The sequence below is a fragment of the Convolutriloba macropyga genome, unplaced genomic scaffold, assembly GCF_964194025.1.
Source record: "Convolutriloba macropyga unplaced genomic scaffold, txConMacr16.3 SCAFFOLD_1876, whole genome shotgun sequence".
Taxonomy (NCBI): domain Eukaryota; kingdom Metazoa; phylum Xenacoelomorpha; order Acoela; family Convolutidae; genus Convolutriloba; species Convolutriloba macropyga.
Window position 1 is genome coordinate 21,347 of NW_027449255.1, and position 16,005 is coordinate 37,351.

Sequence of the window (16,005 nt, forward strand, 5' to 3'; positions counted from 1 at the left end):
GGTACTACAAAGACAAACACGCAAATTGTTACTAATTTTTGCAATTTTTTCAAGATTTTTGAAAATTTTTATCATTTTTTAAAGTTTTTCCGGTTTCAGGGGCCAAGGAATCTCCTGTAGGGTTTGATAATAAAGCACTGCATAGTTTCTACTAACATTGGATTGGTTTTCAAAATCTTAACGTCTCGACTTTGTGCATTTTTTGACAATATCTGCAATTTTTTTAAGGTTTCCTAAAGTTTTTTCCAATATTTGATAATTATCCATTCTCAAGTGCCAGAAAACTACTTCATTCTACGGTCTGATAAAAATTATCATTCCACGTTCTGATTAAAAAAACTGCATGGTTTTCAGTTTCAATGGATTTGTTTTCAACACTTTAATCTTTCGATTTTTAGAAATTTTCTGATAAAATTCGCATTTTTATCAAATTTTTTTTCAAAACAGTTGTCCATCGATTATTGCCTATCGATCTTTGTACCAATGATTTTATAAAGGCTTGGCATTTTGTTACTGGATAGCCTCTAGAGACACAGAATTGATTCTGAAGCTATCAATATCACAATTTTCAGCAACATTTCATTAAAATTTGCAAATGATTTAATATATTTTTTTAGTTTTTCGGTAGTTTTCGAGTTAATAGATCATCAAGGGCCAGTGAATTTTGTTCAGCACTTGTAGATATAATACTGGACCGATTTCAGAAAAAGAAATTGGTTTTGAACATGTTTTTTAAATAGGTATTTTTAAGGTGATCAAATTTTGCCTTGGGGGTAAAAGCTTCAAGAGTTTTAGCAGTGAGTTTATTTTTGTTCAGTTTGTTTGATTGTTTTAGATTCTCAATTTTTTTAAATGATTTTGTTTGTAATTTGTCTGGCATTGCTATGTTGATCTGCTGTTCAGGTAGAGTACTTTTAAGTTTTTCATTAAATTTTTTGAATTGTATTTCAGGACTTGTCCTGCTATGTTTTTTTTTTACTTCGTCGAACCAAAAAATGTTTCGCTTTACCTCATTTTGCCGCTGTTTCAACATTTTGAGAGAAATTTTTTTGACTTATCTAGTCTAGTATCTCTCTTCTCTCATTCTGCTAAAAGTGATTTTGAACATCAGTTGCTCAGCAAAGCAATTCAAAATGAACAGAGTCAGTATAAAAAAAATGAAGTCAGAAACAGAAACGGGATAAATCCATAAAACCCAATTTTATATGCCCGCTAATTGAACGTCGTTCCTATAAGTATTAGTTGCCATCTCTAATGCTTATTGGTATTGGTAGTAGCCCTGTAGCCTCTCTCTAAGAAACAGAAGTATGTTCAACTACGAATTTCCAGCAAAATAAATTGGACTTAAAAAGTGTTTTTGTACAAAAATCTTTCTTTTTTCAAGATCTTTTATTCTTTCAATCCCAATCATGCTTATTGGAATCAACGGCGGCTATTTTTTAGCCATCTGCTGGGTATGTTTACATTTCGTTTTGTAAACTTTGAAAACCGTTTTAAAATTTGTGGCTGTACTTGAAAGAGTTGCAGACATCGAAGTTTTCTTGTGGGCGATAAAAGTAATTTTTAGTTATTATAGTTCTGAAAAGTTATAAAACTTTTTGCTCCCTTTTTGCCGTCTATGCAAAAAAATCAAAGTTGATTCCTGTTGGCTTGCAGATTGGCCAAATGAAAATTTTTTTTTTAGGAAAATTGACGTTGAACAAGTTTATAATCAAGTTTTTCCGAAGAATCAGTTCGACTTTGGGTTTGTTTTTTAATTTTGGTTGTTTCAAAGTTTTTCAGATCAACTTTGGAGTAAAAAGAAGAAAATAATTGAAAAAATGGTTTAGAAAAAAACTTATATGTGCTATTAAATTGTTTTTTTTAGATGCTCTCAACCACTTCTATTAATTAAAGAAATAAATTTTGGTTATGCGGTTTGTTTTTCCTCTTTACTGTTGATGTAAGATTTGAATAAGGTGATCATTAAAATTCGCGACTGATTTTTTAATCTTTTTTAAAATCTCAATTTGCTGCCAGTTTTCTTTCACAATTGTTTTTTTTTGCCGTAAACAATCAGAGTTGTGACAGTTTGAGTTTATAAACAATAATGTATTGTGCAAAAACGCAATCCATTCATGTTAAAAAAACAAAGCGAGATGCTTTTGGGTTGTTTTGATAGTATTCGTGTTTTGCAATTCAGATAGGAGAATTTTCAAATTCAATTTTTGTCAAATTGTTGCTTCTATCGACAGATTTCTGCGTTTTTCTTATTTTGTAGAAAAGTCAAATTTTAAGAAATCTAGAAGAAAACATACCACGCAGTTTATATTGAAAGCATTATGAAAAACCATGTTAGGACATGCGGTTTTTGAGGACTCAATCGAATAGAAATCTAGTAAATATGTGTCTTTCTTGTTTACAAACGAACTTTAAGTTTTCTTAATTTTGAAATGCCAATGTTGGAATTTTTGTGCCCACGCACAGAATCATCTAGCTCTTTGGTTAAAGTTCGGAAAACTATTGAAAGGTAAAATAACTTCAGGATGAACAAACAAAGTTTGAGGCAGCTACACAAAAAAGCCGTACAAACTTCAAATTTTCAAAATGGCGGCGTGTTAAGGATAAACTTTCAATTTAGGAAAGCAGTTTTTGAAAAAAAAATGTTGCTAGTGCTTATGTTACCCCTAGTGATGAGTGAATTTAAAACTTGCAAGAATCTTGAAAGCTGATTCAAAACTTTGCAAGATTCTTGCAAGTTTTTTGATTCAACGACCACTAGGGACGACAGAGAACAACACTAGTCATTGATTGCTCTATGAAAATCTACATGGTATACTCCTCTCTGTTTGATTAGGTACAAGATATCTATGAAATTGGACCAGGGCCTGATAATGTCCCAATCGTCGCCCTTTGTGTTGGTAGCCGCTAGAACAAAATTCACGTACGATGGGATCCGAATGTCACCTGAAGGAGTTGTCCAAATCTACAGGTTCTACGGAGCCTTCGTGAGTATTCTACGGAGCGAGGTTGGAATATTTTGCCATCCAAAGAAAGTTATTTTCCTAATTCGGTCGTAATACAGGGATCAAATTTACGCCCCTAAATAACAAAAATGAATAATGGAAAAGATTTTTGTTAGACATTATTCAATTAACTCGAATTGAATACGCTTAATTGGTCTATTAAGCTCGAATCGTAACTGTTTCGTTTGCAGAGCCGAAAATGATCAAATATACCTGATTTATACAACGTACATTAGTTTTAATGGCTAATCTTACGTGGTATTCAGGCCATGAACAATGCAGCAACATATAAGCGAACTTTTTGTTTGGGTTGCATGGCATTCGCAACCCCCAAGCGCCTTTTTTGTTTATCGAGATGTAATGGTCCTCTGTAAAGGGAGGGGTAAAGTTTTCGGGGTGGGGTAAAGGAAACAGTTCTCCAAAAAATTTTATCCGATTTCCTCAAAATTGGACCGAACTATTCTGTTTTGGACCCCAGCTTGGTGGACATGTAAATTTTACGCCACCTGGTTCAAGTGCTTTTTTTTACAAAGTACCGTGCTATATAACTCCACTGGCAGTAATAAAAACATTGCGGTGTAGAATAGATCCAATTGAACTGGACTTACTATGTAGAGTCTCAATGTGTGATTGTACGGCGTTTACCTGGCTCAGGCCTCGAATTATGAAAATAGGGTGCTCGACCAAAATGCCTATAAAAGAACTTTAGATCGACTTGGTTATCTTGACTTCAGCTTGACCCTTTTTTGCTTGTGGAACTTAATTTGACTAATTTTGTTATTCTGGACTTCCCCTGAACTCAAATTTTGCATCTAGATTTTACATTGAACTTGCTTCTGGAATTCTGGCGAACTCAAATTAGCCATGATGGCTTTTAGCTTGGTTCAAATGTTCTGCTCGACTTTGGATCGACTCAAAATAATCAACAAAAAAGCATGAGTCGAGCTATTTTCAAATCATGAGCTAAGCAAATTTCTTTTTATGAGTCTGAATTTGTGCTTCAAATTTTATGTGCAATTTTCATAATCAATTTTGCAAAAACGTAGGCATCATCTATCTCCCTCATCCTTTGCTATTCAGAAGAACCACCAATCTATCAAAAATCTGCATTCCTTTTACAGAATAATAAATCAAAATTGCGGAAGGGAGAACAACTGAATAACGCCACATTTTTATAATGGCTAATGGGAAGAAGACCACTACAATAAAACAAGCTAGTTTCATTCAATCAACTAAAGTGGCATTATAGTCCAGCTGCGCAATCTGATTTATCTTAAGTCTTTTGGGACTTTTCCAACTCTGTATTAGGTTGCACTGCTTCGATACAAGGCTGTACTGGTGCTGTTGTTGCTAACTTATTTAAGGAAAAGGAAAAGAAATCTAAAATTTCAAAAAACTTGTAAAAATTTTAAATCTTAAAAATTATAGTTTTTAAAGATTTTAAAGACTGTTGCTCGACCCATGAAAAGACAATGCTCGACCGATGAATTTTTTTTGGCTGGACTTCTAAATTGCCGTTTCTGGACACATGAAAGAACCATGCTCGACCCAAAATTTCTTTGAAAAGCCACGCTGGACCCGTTAAAAAAACTTTTACTCGACTCCCGAAAAAAAAATTTCCTCGACTTTAACAGAGTGCTTCACTGGGAAATTTTGGTCAATATTGTTGCCCACCGCCTCCATACTTTTTGAGAATTTTCATAACTGAGATTTAAACCTGGGTTCTTCACAGGGTGAGATTGCGATCAATATGACAAAGACTGGTGGATTTCAAGGAGTATTCCTCAACAAAGAGGGGCGGATGATGGCCACAAATGAGTCACAGTGTGATGATGATCAAGTGATTGATGCCGTTCCTGTATCCAGTGGTTTGTAAAAATTCCCTTTTGTACACAACTTGATTGTTATTTTATAGCTCACCATACAAATTAATATCTGTTCTTCTTTTGAAACCCCTCTTTGTCGAAGAAGAATGACTAGGTTTTGAGATTTCAATTATTTGAGCAAATATTTTATATATATATATATATATATATATATATATATATATATATATATAAATATATATATATATATATATATATATATATATATATATATTTATATATGTAAATTCAGTCTGAATTCAGTTGACCATTCAGTCTAATACGGTGTCTCTATTTTTTGAAATTAGATAATTTTTGCTTCTTAAAAGTTTTTGTCGATTTTAATGGCGTATTTCATCTAACCTATATGCTGACTATTGTTGGTCTCATTTTCCAATTAGTATAAAAATTTTATTAATAGTCTGCTGTGATTGTTGAATCAAACTTTTTGAAGAATTTGTTATAACACTCGAAAATTTTCCAATTAGTGGATTCCTTGTTTATTTTTCAAAAATAAATCTTTTATAGAGGCTTTCTTTTAGCTGAAAACTGCATTTTTTTAATCTATTTTTAGATTTAGATATAGATTGTTGAGAAGATTGTCCTCATGAAAGAGTGAGATCCAAAGAAAACAAATCTTCATATTATAAGACCCCTTGTTTTTTAATTGCTCTTGAACTCAGTTCATAGCAATTATTGTAAACGTGTTTGTCTTTTTTGTGATGCAAAATTTTCGCTTGACAATTTTGACTTTTCGAGTGACGTTTACGCCCTTGACTTTTTGCATTTCGCGTGATCTAAAGTTCTCTCTCTAACACAATTTCAAGCAGCTGAACTCAATTGGCGGCAATTTTATACTAAAAGTCAAATGAAAAGTGCTCCGAAACTGGTGTCATTTTTTACTTTAAATCTTAATAGTGGTATAAGTTAACCTCTAATGTTGTTATTTGAAGTTCACTATTGAACTTTTTAGTCTCATTTAGGCTCCCCCTTCCTAACCCCCCCCCCCCCCCGACTGAAGCAGGCTGCAATTGATTAGAGCTCCCACTAGTCGTTCAAGAGCAATTCTTCCGACGTTTAGTCGGTTATGTTTAACCCTATTTAGTCCTATTTTTAATATTTCTTAAATAGGTTTGAGTATCGGATTAAGAGAAAAAGTTGCTCCGGACTTCATTTGCAGCTTTCGATATGCTTTCTGCGATATTCAAAAGGAAGCAAAACAAATTTTTGGAGGAATTGTAAAAAGTTTTGGTCCCAGACTGCACTAATATTAGTATTGGTAATTCCAATCTGAGTGCTGAAAGAATAAGGTCAGCAGTATAATGAACAGCATTAGGATCAGCATTAAGACCAGCAGAAATATCTATTGGTAAAGCAGATAAAATTGAAGCACGTGTCGTGTTGTTGTAGATTTTGATACAATTGTGGTCGTAGACATTGTCGATTTAAAAACTCATGTTATATCGCTTTTCATATCACTTTTTCGTTCGTATTTAATATCTTTTTGTAAACCTTTTTATTTTTATTTAACCTGCCTTCACTCACGTTCCTGATACATCTGTATTAGTAAAAAAACACAGTGAAAAATCTTGTTAAATTATAGACATTATCTTCTACGTTTATTCCATTTGATGTTAAAAAGTTACATCTACACAAATTATTCTTAATCTGTGTAAATTGAATCTGCTTGGTTTGATTCTGGCTGTTTTAATGGTTTTTTTCCTATCTTTTTGTCACTATTAGCTTATATTAGTGGGGATGCAAAAGCCGTTAAGTTTTTCATAGCCTTAACTTTCTCACCGATCAGCGAAATAGTTCCACCGATCGCATGTGGTGTTTTCTCTGTTTAGCGTGGCTGCTTTTGATACTATTTAATATCTACTCAAATGGTATTTTTTGGGATGTTTTCAACAATTGCCCCCCCCCCCCCTTGGTACCTAATAGAAAATCGCCACCCCTTCTGTGCTATTCTTTACCACAATAATAATTGGCCTACAGTTTATATAGCCAAACATTAGTTTAAGTGCAGTTGCGGACCGCTGTTCATGGCCAAGCCTCTCATGCGCCTCACCAGTCGGAAATTCTTTTTGCTTTGTATTCTGGTTCGGCTAGTTGCCATACCACGGTGTATTTTATTATGTTCAATTTAACATTGTATGTGCATGGGTGGAAAGTTGCATGCGTGTATGTGCATTGCAAAAGGGGGGGCAATTGTTGAAAAGATCCATTTTTTGCTCAGCCAATTTTGGCCGATCGATATATTCATCATACAGAAATGCGAGTGGTATTATTAGAAAGCCCGTCCACTGTAGAATATGAAATTAAAAAGATTTTTTTTTATTTTTTCCATTTTTACAGGGAGTTATCGAGGTCTTAATTTTTGTGAACAATAGACCGACTTCCGTTGTGTTTTAGTAACCTCAAAGCGATAGCGGAGGCTATGTTTGGTCTTCTCTTGATTTTCTTCAATTCAAAGAATTTGAATTGTATTGGAGCGGTTTCTTTAATTTAAAAGATCTGCTCATACATTTTCAAGATTTTTGCAGTCAAATTGGAGTAGTGATTTTGGTCACGCCGAAAGAGGAAGTAGAGCGGAGAAAGTAAGTGGCTTTGCAGCGTGAAATTTGCTTGCTCTAATTTTATAGTTGAGCGAGAAAACAGTGTTTGAACAAAAACTCGCTTTCTTGATTGTGATTTTTGTTCACGTGGGGCAGTTTGACTATGGTTTTTACAGTTTTTTTCATTTTTCATTGCTTTTTTTTCTAAATGGCTTTGCAATCCATTCGTTGTCCATTTTAGGTCTAGTATTTCGTTTAGTCAGTAAAAGTTCGTTAAATTGTAATGTCGGGACTTTGCTATTTTTTTGTTATGACCCTATATCGTCGCAATCACCACTTCAAATCTGCTTTTTGTTCATTCGTTCATGCAATTTTAATTGAGCTGCGTGTGAGTGGTCATTTTTTGCTCTAAGTGGAGCGATTTTTTTGTTCATGCGCGTGATTAAGTTCATGGTAACATATGACCTACTTCACTCTCCAAAGAGACTTCCCCACTCTGAAATTGAGTTTTCCTTCCTTTAATTCAAATGAATGCGTGTCACTCTAACTAAAGGGTATTTAAGGGCAGTTGATAGAATCAGCAATACCTTAAATGTGTCCTTAAAAGACAACAGCTCAGCAGTTTTTTTCCGGTCTGTTTCTTTCACTATCGTTTTGAGGCTGCAGATCCACAAAGCTATTGCGGCCTTTTTTCTGGCAATCTGTCAGCTATGTTAATCTCATTTTCAACTTTTTTTAAAACCAAATGCTTCTCAATTTTGTTAAAATTTGTTAAAATGTTTAATTACAATGTTATTCGTTTTAATTTAGGGATAGAGGAGGCTGGTCAATTGGTTGTATCCGAGTTTTTGGATAAATTTTTTTGCTAAATTTTTTGAATTTTAGATTTTTATAATCAAAAATGGCTTCGCATGTGCTTTTTTTTGTCCCTCTCGGTTTAATTGTGCCGGACGTACAGAACTAACACCCACTGTCGCATGCAAACTCCAAAAAGGGCTAGTTATGTTTTCTTTATCCATGGCAGTCTCCTGAATTTCAAACTTCGCCGGTTTATAGGAAAAATAATTCAATAATTAAACAATTGCATAATTTTTTAAGGTTTATTCAAATAATTAATTTGCGGATTAATCTTTTATGTAGCAAACGAATGGACTAATTCAGCGCTTTTTGTTTGACGCGCTGAAAAATTGGTGACCAATTTGGACTCATCTTGAATTCTTACATTCAATAATTATTCGGATTATATTGGGGCGCGGTTTTTTTCAAAATATGTACGCAGTTTTGTTAATTTTATATCTATTACTGACGAGAATGATTTCAAATCCAGGCCCAATTAATGACAGATCCTAATTACAACCAAATCCGGCCATATGAAAAATTTTTTTATGTATTAATAGAAAAGCTCGTAGTTTTTATGGCTTTGACAATGTAGTTTCGTAAACTTTAGTTGATTTAATTTGTTTTGTCTTCATTTGTCATTCCCTTTGAAGCTTCAAGACTTCGTCTCTTTAATCAAAGTCTCAATTGCGTTCTTTGAAAGCTATTGACGAACCTATCCGATGCTTTCAGTTGTTATCTAATGCCTCATAGGACTTTGAATCTAATTGTTTTGAGAAAATGTCACTGAAATTGTGAAGTTTGCCGTTTTTTTAAAATAATATATCCGTCCACATTTAGTTTAGCCTTAACAGATACCGGGCAAAATTTATCAGCCTATTCCATGTCAAGTGAAAAACTCTTTTTTTTGTGGTTTTGTCATTTCAATAAGGGTTTATTTGCTTTCCTACTACAAAATTTCTCTAAAATTAAACTTTTGCTATATCAGGTTGTGATATTTGTTCCCTTTTTCAAATGATCACTTTGAAGATATCTTCAACTGACACGCAAAGAACGAGGAAAAAACAATCTTGAAAATAATTTCTCCTTTTTGTTGTCGTACTGCGTATTCTTGACAACCAAAGCCTCAATTGCTTCTTTGGATATTTAACTGAATCTTTTTGCTGATTTCAGTTAATAGCTAACGATTTTTATGTCTATCATTTATTTTTTTGTAAAAAATTTATTTCTTCACTTCCCATTTTGTGTTTTAATTGTCGTCAAAAAGTAAGTTCATCTCATTTTTGACAAGGCTGTTGGTTATATTCGCAATGTTGGTTATATTTTGATTGACGTCATTAGAATTTAGAAATCTGTTTTCAGTATTGGTGGTTCTTTTTGTTACCTTATTCACTAAAACTCTTTGCAAAGAAAAACAATATAAAATCAAATAGGAACCGAGCAACAAGTCCAATCCTTTTTGGAAATTTAAAGTTTTCGTTGATTTTCATTGTCTCATAGTTTTAGTGGTCTCAACACTGTGGTTTCAAAAAATTGTTTATGAAATGATCTGTCCCGATTTTAGTTTTGAAAAATCGTTTATTTTTTCAATTGTGTCATTTTTTCTCAATTGTGTCGTTTTTTAGATTGATCACTTTAGGAGAGGTTGCTTCTAATTTCGTTTGAAGCTAGATTCAATCTTTTAATTGTTTTATTTCCAACCAATTGTTTCTTGGCTTCGTTACTACGCAGTTTTATATGAAAACTGTGAGTAATATATATTTGGATTCTGAGTTTTTTTTGTTTCCGTGCCATATTATGACATCAATGGTTGGCCCAATTGGCGTTGAACAATTTGCAGTTGAAAGTGTTTAATATTTTCAATGTATTGTTTATGCTTTAAACGGTTGCGACAACGCTGTCTTGTTAATTTTAAATGATTTTTTTTGTTTTTGCCTTTCTCATTGTAGTGGTCTAAATACTATGGATTATTACAGGTCTCATTTGCTTCATATGAGGTATGAACTAGCTTTTTCAATGACTTGATTTGATACGTATTGTTTATTATCAATTTGAAAGAGCTTGTTTTTGAAAAAATAAACTTGCTTTTGACCTTTGCCCTATTTGAACCTCTTTGTCGACCTGTTACCAAGTCTCTTTATTGACAGGTCTCACATATTATCTAACGAAATTGCTCAGGTTAATTTGTTTAGTTCAGTTGTTATTACAAACATCGAATTTTGGTCGTAATTAATGTTTGCTTTTATTTGGTTTTCATGTTTGTCAATACTCTAATAAATGGCAAGTCTAGTCGGCCCTCTAATGCAGCGTTAATTTTTTCACCTAATTGATTTTAAAACGACATATGAATCTTAAGAAAAATTTTTATCTCCTCTTCAATTGGTAGTTGAGCGGAGTTGGAACATTATGTGCAGACGCACATTGCCGAGCCTCCTTGTTTGGTTACCGGATCAATTAGTTCTTCTAAATTTCCATTTAATCTATTCCTACAGTTTTTTTTTCTAATCTATTCAAATAATCTAATGTTGCTACTTTGTTGTTCAGCATTGATTGTTATTGGTTCTGCCTTTCTTAATATTTAGTAACGTTTTTAAGACTACTTTTGATATATATCTGTTTTGGTCTTTGTATTATCGATTTTCTGCACTACCTCCTTTATTTCTATTAACGCAGCAACAATGATCATTGTTGGAGTTGAGATGAAAATTAACTCTGTCTTTATCAATCAACACTTTTCACATGAGCAAACTTTCAAAGAAGTTTATTGAAACTTTCAATAAATAAAAAAGCAAGGATATTGAGATCAGGATATTGAGAAGTAGCGAGTGCGAAATTTGAATTTCCTTTCAATTCACTAAAGAGTTTTATAAACATCAGTTGTACGATGAGAATCATCAGATAACTTTGAAGGGAGGATATAGTGGCAATGGGGAGTATGCCAAAACATAGTGTTTAAATAGGAGCTGGAGTGGCTGGACTTGTGCTAAGGACTCAGATAACATTAGAATTTTTCATTATCATAACTAAAAATACTAAACTAACTGTAGGATCAAATGGTCAATATAATATTGATTTAACTGAAACTAATACAAAATACTGAGTTACTGAGAGTATTAGTGCAGGAATCTTAGAATATAGCAGAAAAACAATATTTTATCTTCGTTGTTGTGTTTTGTTCTCTTCTCATTCTTTTCAATTATATTTATACTAAAAGTGTACAAAAACTATCGCAGTTATTTCTGGCAATCTGTCAGCTATCTCTGCACTGAAAAAATGTTATTTATTATGTCGGATCACTTCCAGTGCGTAGCACAGCTGGTGACAATCCCAATTGTTTTGTTTGTTTTCACAAGCGGAGAATATTAACAAAAACGAACCGTAATCAGCCAAGTTGTAGATTGCTGTTGTTACAAAACAGCTTTTCGTCGGAACATATCTTGCGTTAAATCGAATTTTCGTTCACTGTTTTTTGAGGTGATGTAAATATATGTCTTCTCCATATCTTGCATTTTATAATCTAATCATAACTATAGTTATTGAACAAACATTGGATGAGGTTGTCAGATGTGAGTATTATACAAAAAAAACGAAAAAAATAATGGCGGCTGGGAGAGTTGCAGCAGAGCCGAGATCCTCAATATAATTTTTAGAAATGTTTATTGTGAGACAATAATAATAATAAATTTGGTTTTCAAACCTAAGGAGGACATGTTATAGTTATTAATACAAACACATCACTTAAATTTGAGAGGACATCAGAAGGCTTATATAGCCTAGTCGAGTGAAGCCTTGATACATTTTTCATCAGCAATTAACAGCGACCTGCCACAAGCACTTAAGACAAAAATTCTAGTCGCAAAGAAGCATGAAAAATTTTTTTAGACAAGTAGGAATGTTGGTGACTCAAGCTAATCAGTGGGTGTAAATGTTTGGCCAGGTTATCAGTGAGAGAGATAGGATGCTCCCTGTTACAGTTTTGAAGTTATTGCATTTACTATTGTGAAGATCAGCAGAGAACTTTAATTTAATCCGTCATTTGAGGTTACAAAGTCACCTAATGATCTGAATACAAATTTTATTTTAATTCCGAATCATAGCCATTACTGTCTTCAGTTGTGTATTGCAGCGCTTTTTCTTGTTATTAGGAACGCTAATAGAGTGTTCAATTTTAGTCATAATTTGATTAAAAATATTGATGGTTCGAAAGAAAATAAAGTTCTTTGAAACTATGTCAGGTAGACATAGAACCAAAGCGACTCTCAATTTATGGTTTTGTATAATTTTGGGGTACAAAACTGGTAATGTTGACAAATTTGGCAAAGACGACAAGAACATAAGCTTTCCCGGTTGGAAAGAACATTGCACATTAATTTAGAGTATAGAAAGCATTAAACTTTTTAATACTGTGACAACTAAAAGTTTTTGGCATGAATCACAGCTTAAGTATAACTCAAAACACCAAGTTTTGTTCAGAAGGTACCTAAAATAATTTTAAGAACTAGCAAAAAAACAGAAAGTGTATTATGTTTTGTATGCGGATACCAAATGTCATGTTAAACGAGTAATAGAGAAGGTAGTATATGAAATTTTTAAAATAGATGAACACATACCTATTGCTGTTTCACGTAATTGCAACAGTAGTTCAAGAAACATTGGAGTTTTTGTCGTTCTCGACAGATTATTCAGATTTTATTTAAAATTGAAAGCGAGTTCGTTATCAAAAAGAAGTTTTTAAAGATGAAATTTAAAGGATGGTTAACCGAATCCTCAGGATGTCAATTTTTGCCATACATGTAACGAAGAATATAAGAGCGAATATAGTCTTTATTATAGGCAACATATTTCCCTTCCTGTTCCATTTCATAATTGGAACAAGTATGAATCCCAGCTCTTGTCCAATGAAATGCTTCACAGAATAATTGGAAGAAAAAAATTGGGAAGTGAGGTATTCTGATAGCAACAGTTTTCTGAATAATTTCTTTGATACGAATGTACATGATATTAAAAGCATGCCTCTTTATGCTTAAGAACATTTTGAGGACAAGGTAATTGAAAATTTGACACGAAAAACATAAATCATCATTGCAAACAATCTTCTGACAAGTCTCAATAGAATGAAATTTTTCTAGAATGGCAATGAGCTCATTTTAAAGTTCTTTGAAATAGATTCTAAGATATGAGAACAATGTTTCAATGAATTTGTTAAGCTTGATATCATAAATATATACAAGGTGGCTTACAGGCCATAAGAGTTACCTCATAAAATTATTGAGTGCAGTAATGTCGACCCAGTTATGATTATTGGATTTTAGCTGTCTTTGAGTATAGTTGAGTGTAGAGAAACATTTAAGAACATGCCTCTGTCATCACTTAAAAGACGACCGACAAAAACTTTTTAAAACTTGCTTTAAAAACTTTTCAACAGTGTAGCTACTGAGATTTTTATATTGGGTTATTGTAAAAATTCGTTACATTATAGAACGTTGAAGTTCGCATTGTGAGCATGACTAAAAATTTAACCAAATTCTAAAAAAAGGTTTATTAAACTTGAACAAATAAGACAATTAGAGATTACTCTGAACTTTGTTCTAAGACGAGAGGCCTGGAGTAATCTCTAGTTCTAACCTAAGATTGGCCTGGAAAAAGATGGTCTGGTTTGGTACAACCTTAAAGAATCAACTGCTCTACATCGCCGCTACGGTTTAAACTGATAAGAACTGCTAAGATACTTATGAGAGTACGTAGACGTAATTTTAGAGATGTTGCTTCTTATAATATTCACACTCTGACCAAATAATGTAAACGGAAAGCCGATTGCATCAAGATCTGCTGTTAGAGCTAAGCAAGGTACAAATGTATGATTCCTTTTACGATCTAATTCAGCTTTCTCCTAAAGATCAATAGTTAAATTACAAGGACACAGACTTTTTTTAGCTTTAAAAGACGAGAGATGTAAAGAATTATATTTACTCGGGTAACTTGCAAATTCCTGACAAAATAAACAGCAAAATTCATGCGAACAATATAAATGATTTTTGCAGTACAGTTGTAGATAAATTCATATTTTTGAGATTAAAAACAACTAACAGTACAGGTAGTTTTAAAGAGAAAGGGAATAAAGGTGAACATATAGATTAGTTTAATTACTAATCTAGTATTACTAAATAATAATTACTAATGACTATGATACATAATAAAAAAGGAACTGGAAATAAAAATAAAAACCAAAACCTGAATGAGAAATTTGATGCATCAAGCCAAAGCAAACATAACTGCTTAAAAAACTTGCATGATAACAGATTCCATGCCAATAACATGTTAAACTGGGCTCATAATATGACGCGTGACTTGTTTAGAAAAGATTTTCTGGAATATCTTAAAAGATTGATATGTGACTAAAATTTTTGACAAAATATGGGCTACGAAAACATTGATAGTTTAATTTATGCTTCTAAGGAAATGCTGCCTGTGCAATTTTGATTGGACAGTGCATGTGATTTATCACATCAACCCCTTCGTGAAAATGTATAGAAAAGATTTTTTGTAAATGTTAATGATAATTCTTTAACATTTTTTCGATCAATGAATTCAGTTGCCGATTACTAATCGTAGGTGGCTTACCAAAGCTGGCTGCCAGAAGTTTCTCCCCTACGCCAGCGTAATGATCGAATCTTACAGGAGATGAAAAATGATTTTATAATCAGATTCTGTTTCCTAAAATGCTTAGAGTATAGTTCTAAAAAGAAATCACAGTTTTGATTTGCGTAAAAGTGATCTCTGAAATAAAATAAGCTATCAAATTGTTCTCTGCAAACATGAAAAGGCCTTAATTTTAAATCCATCTTTTGATATTATGTCTCCGTTCATTTCGGTTAAAATAATTCAAGCACTCATATTTAGTAAGCGTTTGATTTTGCAGTTTTTGTCTTTTGTCAGAGAAATGAGCCCACAGGGAGATCGCTCATGGTTCTGGACCTGAAATTGATATGGGTTCAAAAAATCGCTTATAAATTTCAGCCCACCTTCGAAAAGTTTGTCAGTTTTTTGATGGTGTTGGCCATGAGTATATGTAACACTCTTGTTTGAAAATCTGGGAATTTATATGTAAAGTTGATGGTCTTTTTAAGAATTTGGGGCTATAATGTGAAAGATCAGAATAATTTTAAAAAACTGGGACTCGCACTGAAGTAACCTTTCTGTTTTATTTCAGGTATGATCTACAATGCCACCTGTGGGGCTCGTGTTCCATTGTTTCGGGGTTCTTATTGGGGCTTTAATGTCGATGGTTATAAAATCAACAAACCTTCTTCCTTTGCCACCGGCTTGCTAGTTCCAGTCGACTCAAGGATTAAATTGTTTCTTTTTCCTTTGACTAGGTCCAGCTGCTTTGTATCTGATAATACGACTTGACTTGATCATATGTCTTAAGGTGGATAGGTACTATACTTGGTATCACATAAAAAACTATCACATTAAATGAAGAAATCCTAAATTTTTGTTATTGCACTGTATATATATTTCAGAGAGAGAAAAGGACCCATAGAGTTTTTATTCTACAAAAGAAATTTGAAAATTGTGAATTCTTTTGCACCTGATATTAGGGTGATTGCTCAAAGTTTTTTAAAACCTTTTTTGGGTCTCGAATACAAAAACATTTAGGCAATGGCATTATATAAATTAGCAGTATGAATATACTTTGCATCTACAAGGTGCATATACAGCGATCATCCACACTTTAGG

At 32.9% G+C, this 16,005-nt stretch overlaps 1 protein-coding gene across 1 annotated transcript in view; it reads left to right on the forward strand.

The window, feature by feature from the left end:
• LOC142354906 (uncharacterized) overlaps window positions 1-15,675 on the forward strand; it is a 33,260-nt gene extending 17,585 nt beyond the window's left edge. The window contains exons 4-6 of the mRNA XM_075407241.1: window positions 2,837-2,987; window positions 4,738-4,873; window positions 15,476-15,675. Coding sequence (XP_075263356.1) covers window positions 2,837-2,987; window positions 4,738-4,873; window positions 15,476-15,675 — 487 coding nt within the window. The remainder of the gene's footprint in view (window positions 1-2,836; window positions 2,988-4,737; window positions 4,874-15,475) is intronic.
• Window positions 15,676-16,005: the final 330 nt, after the last annotated feature.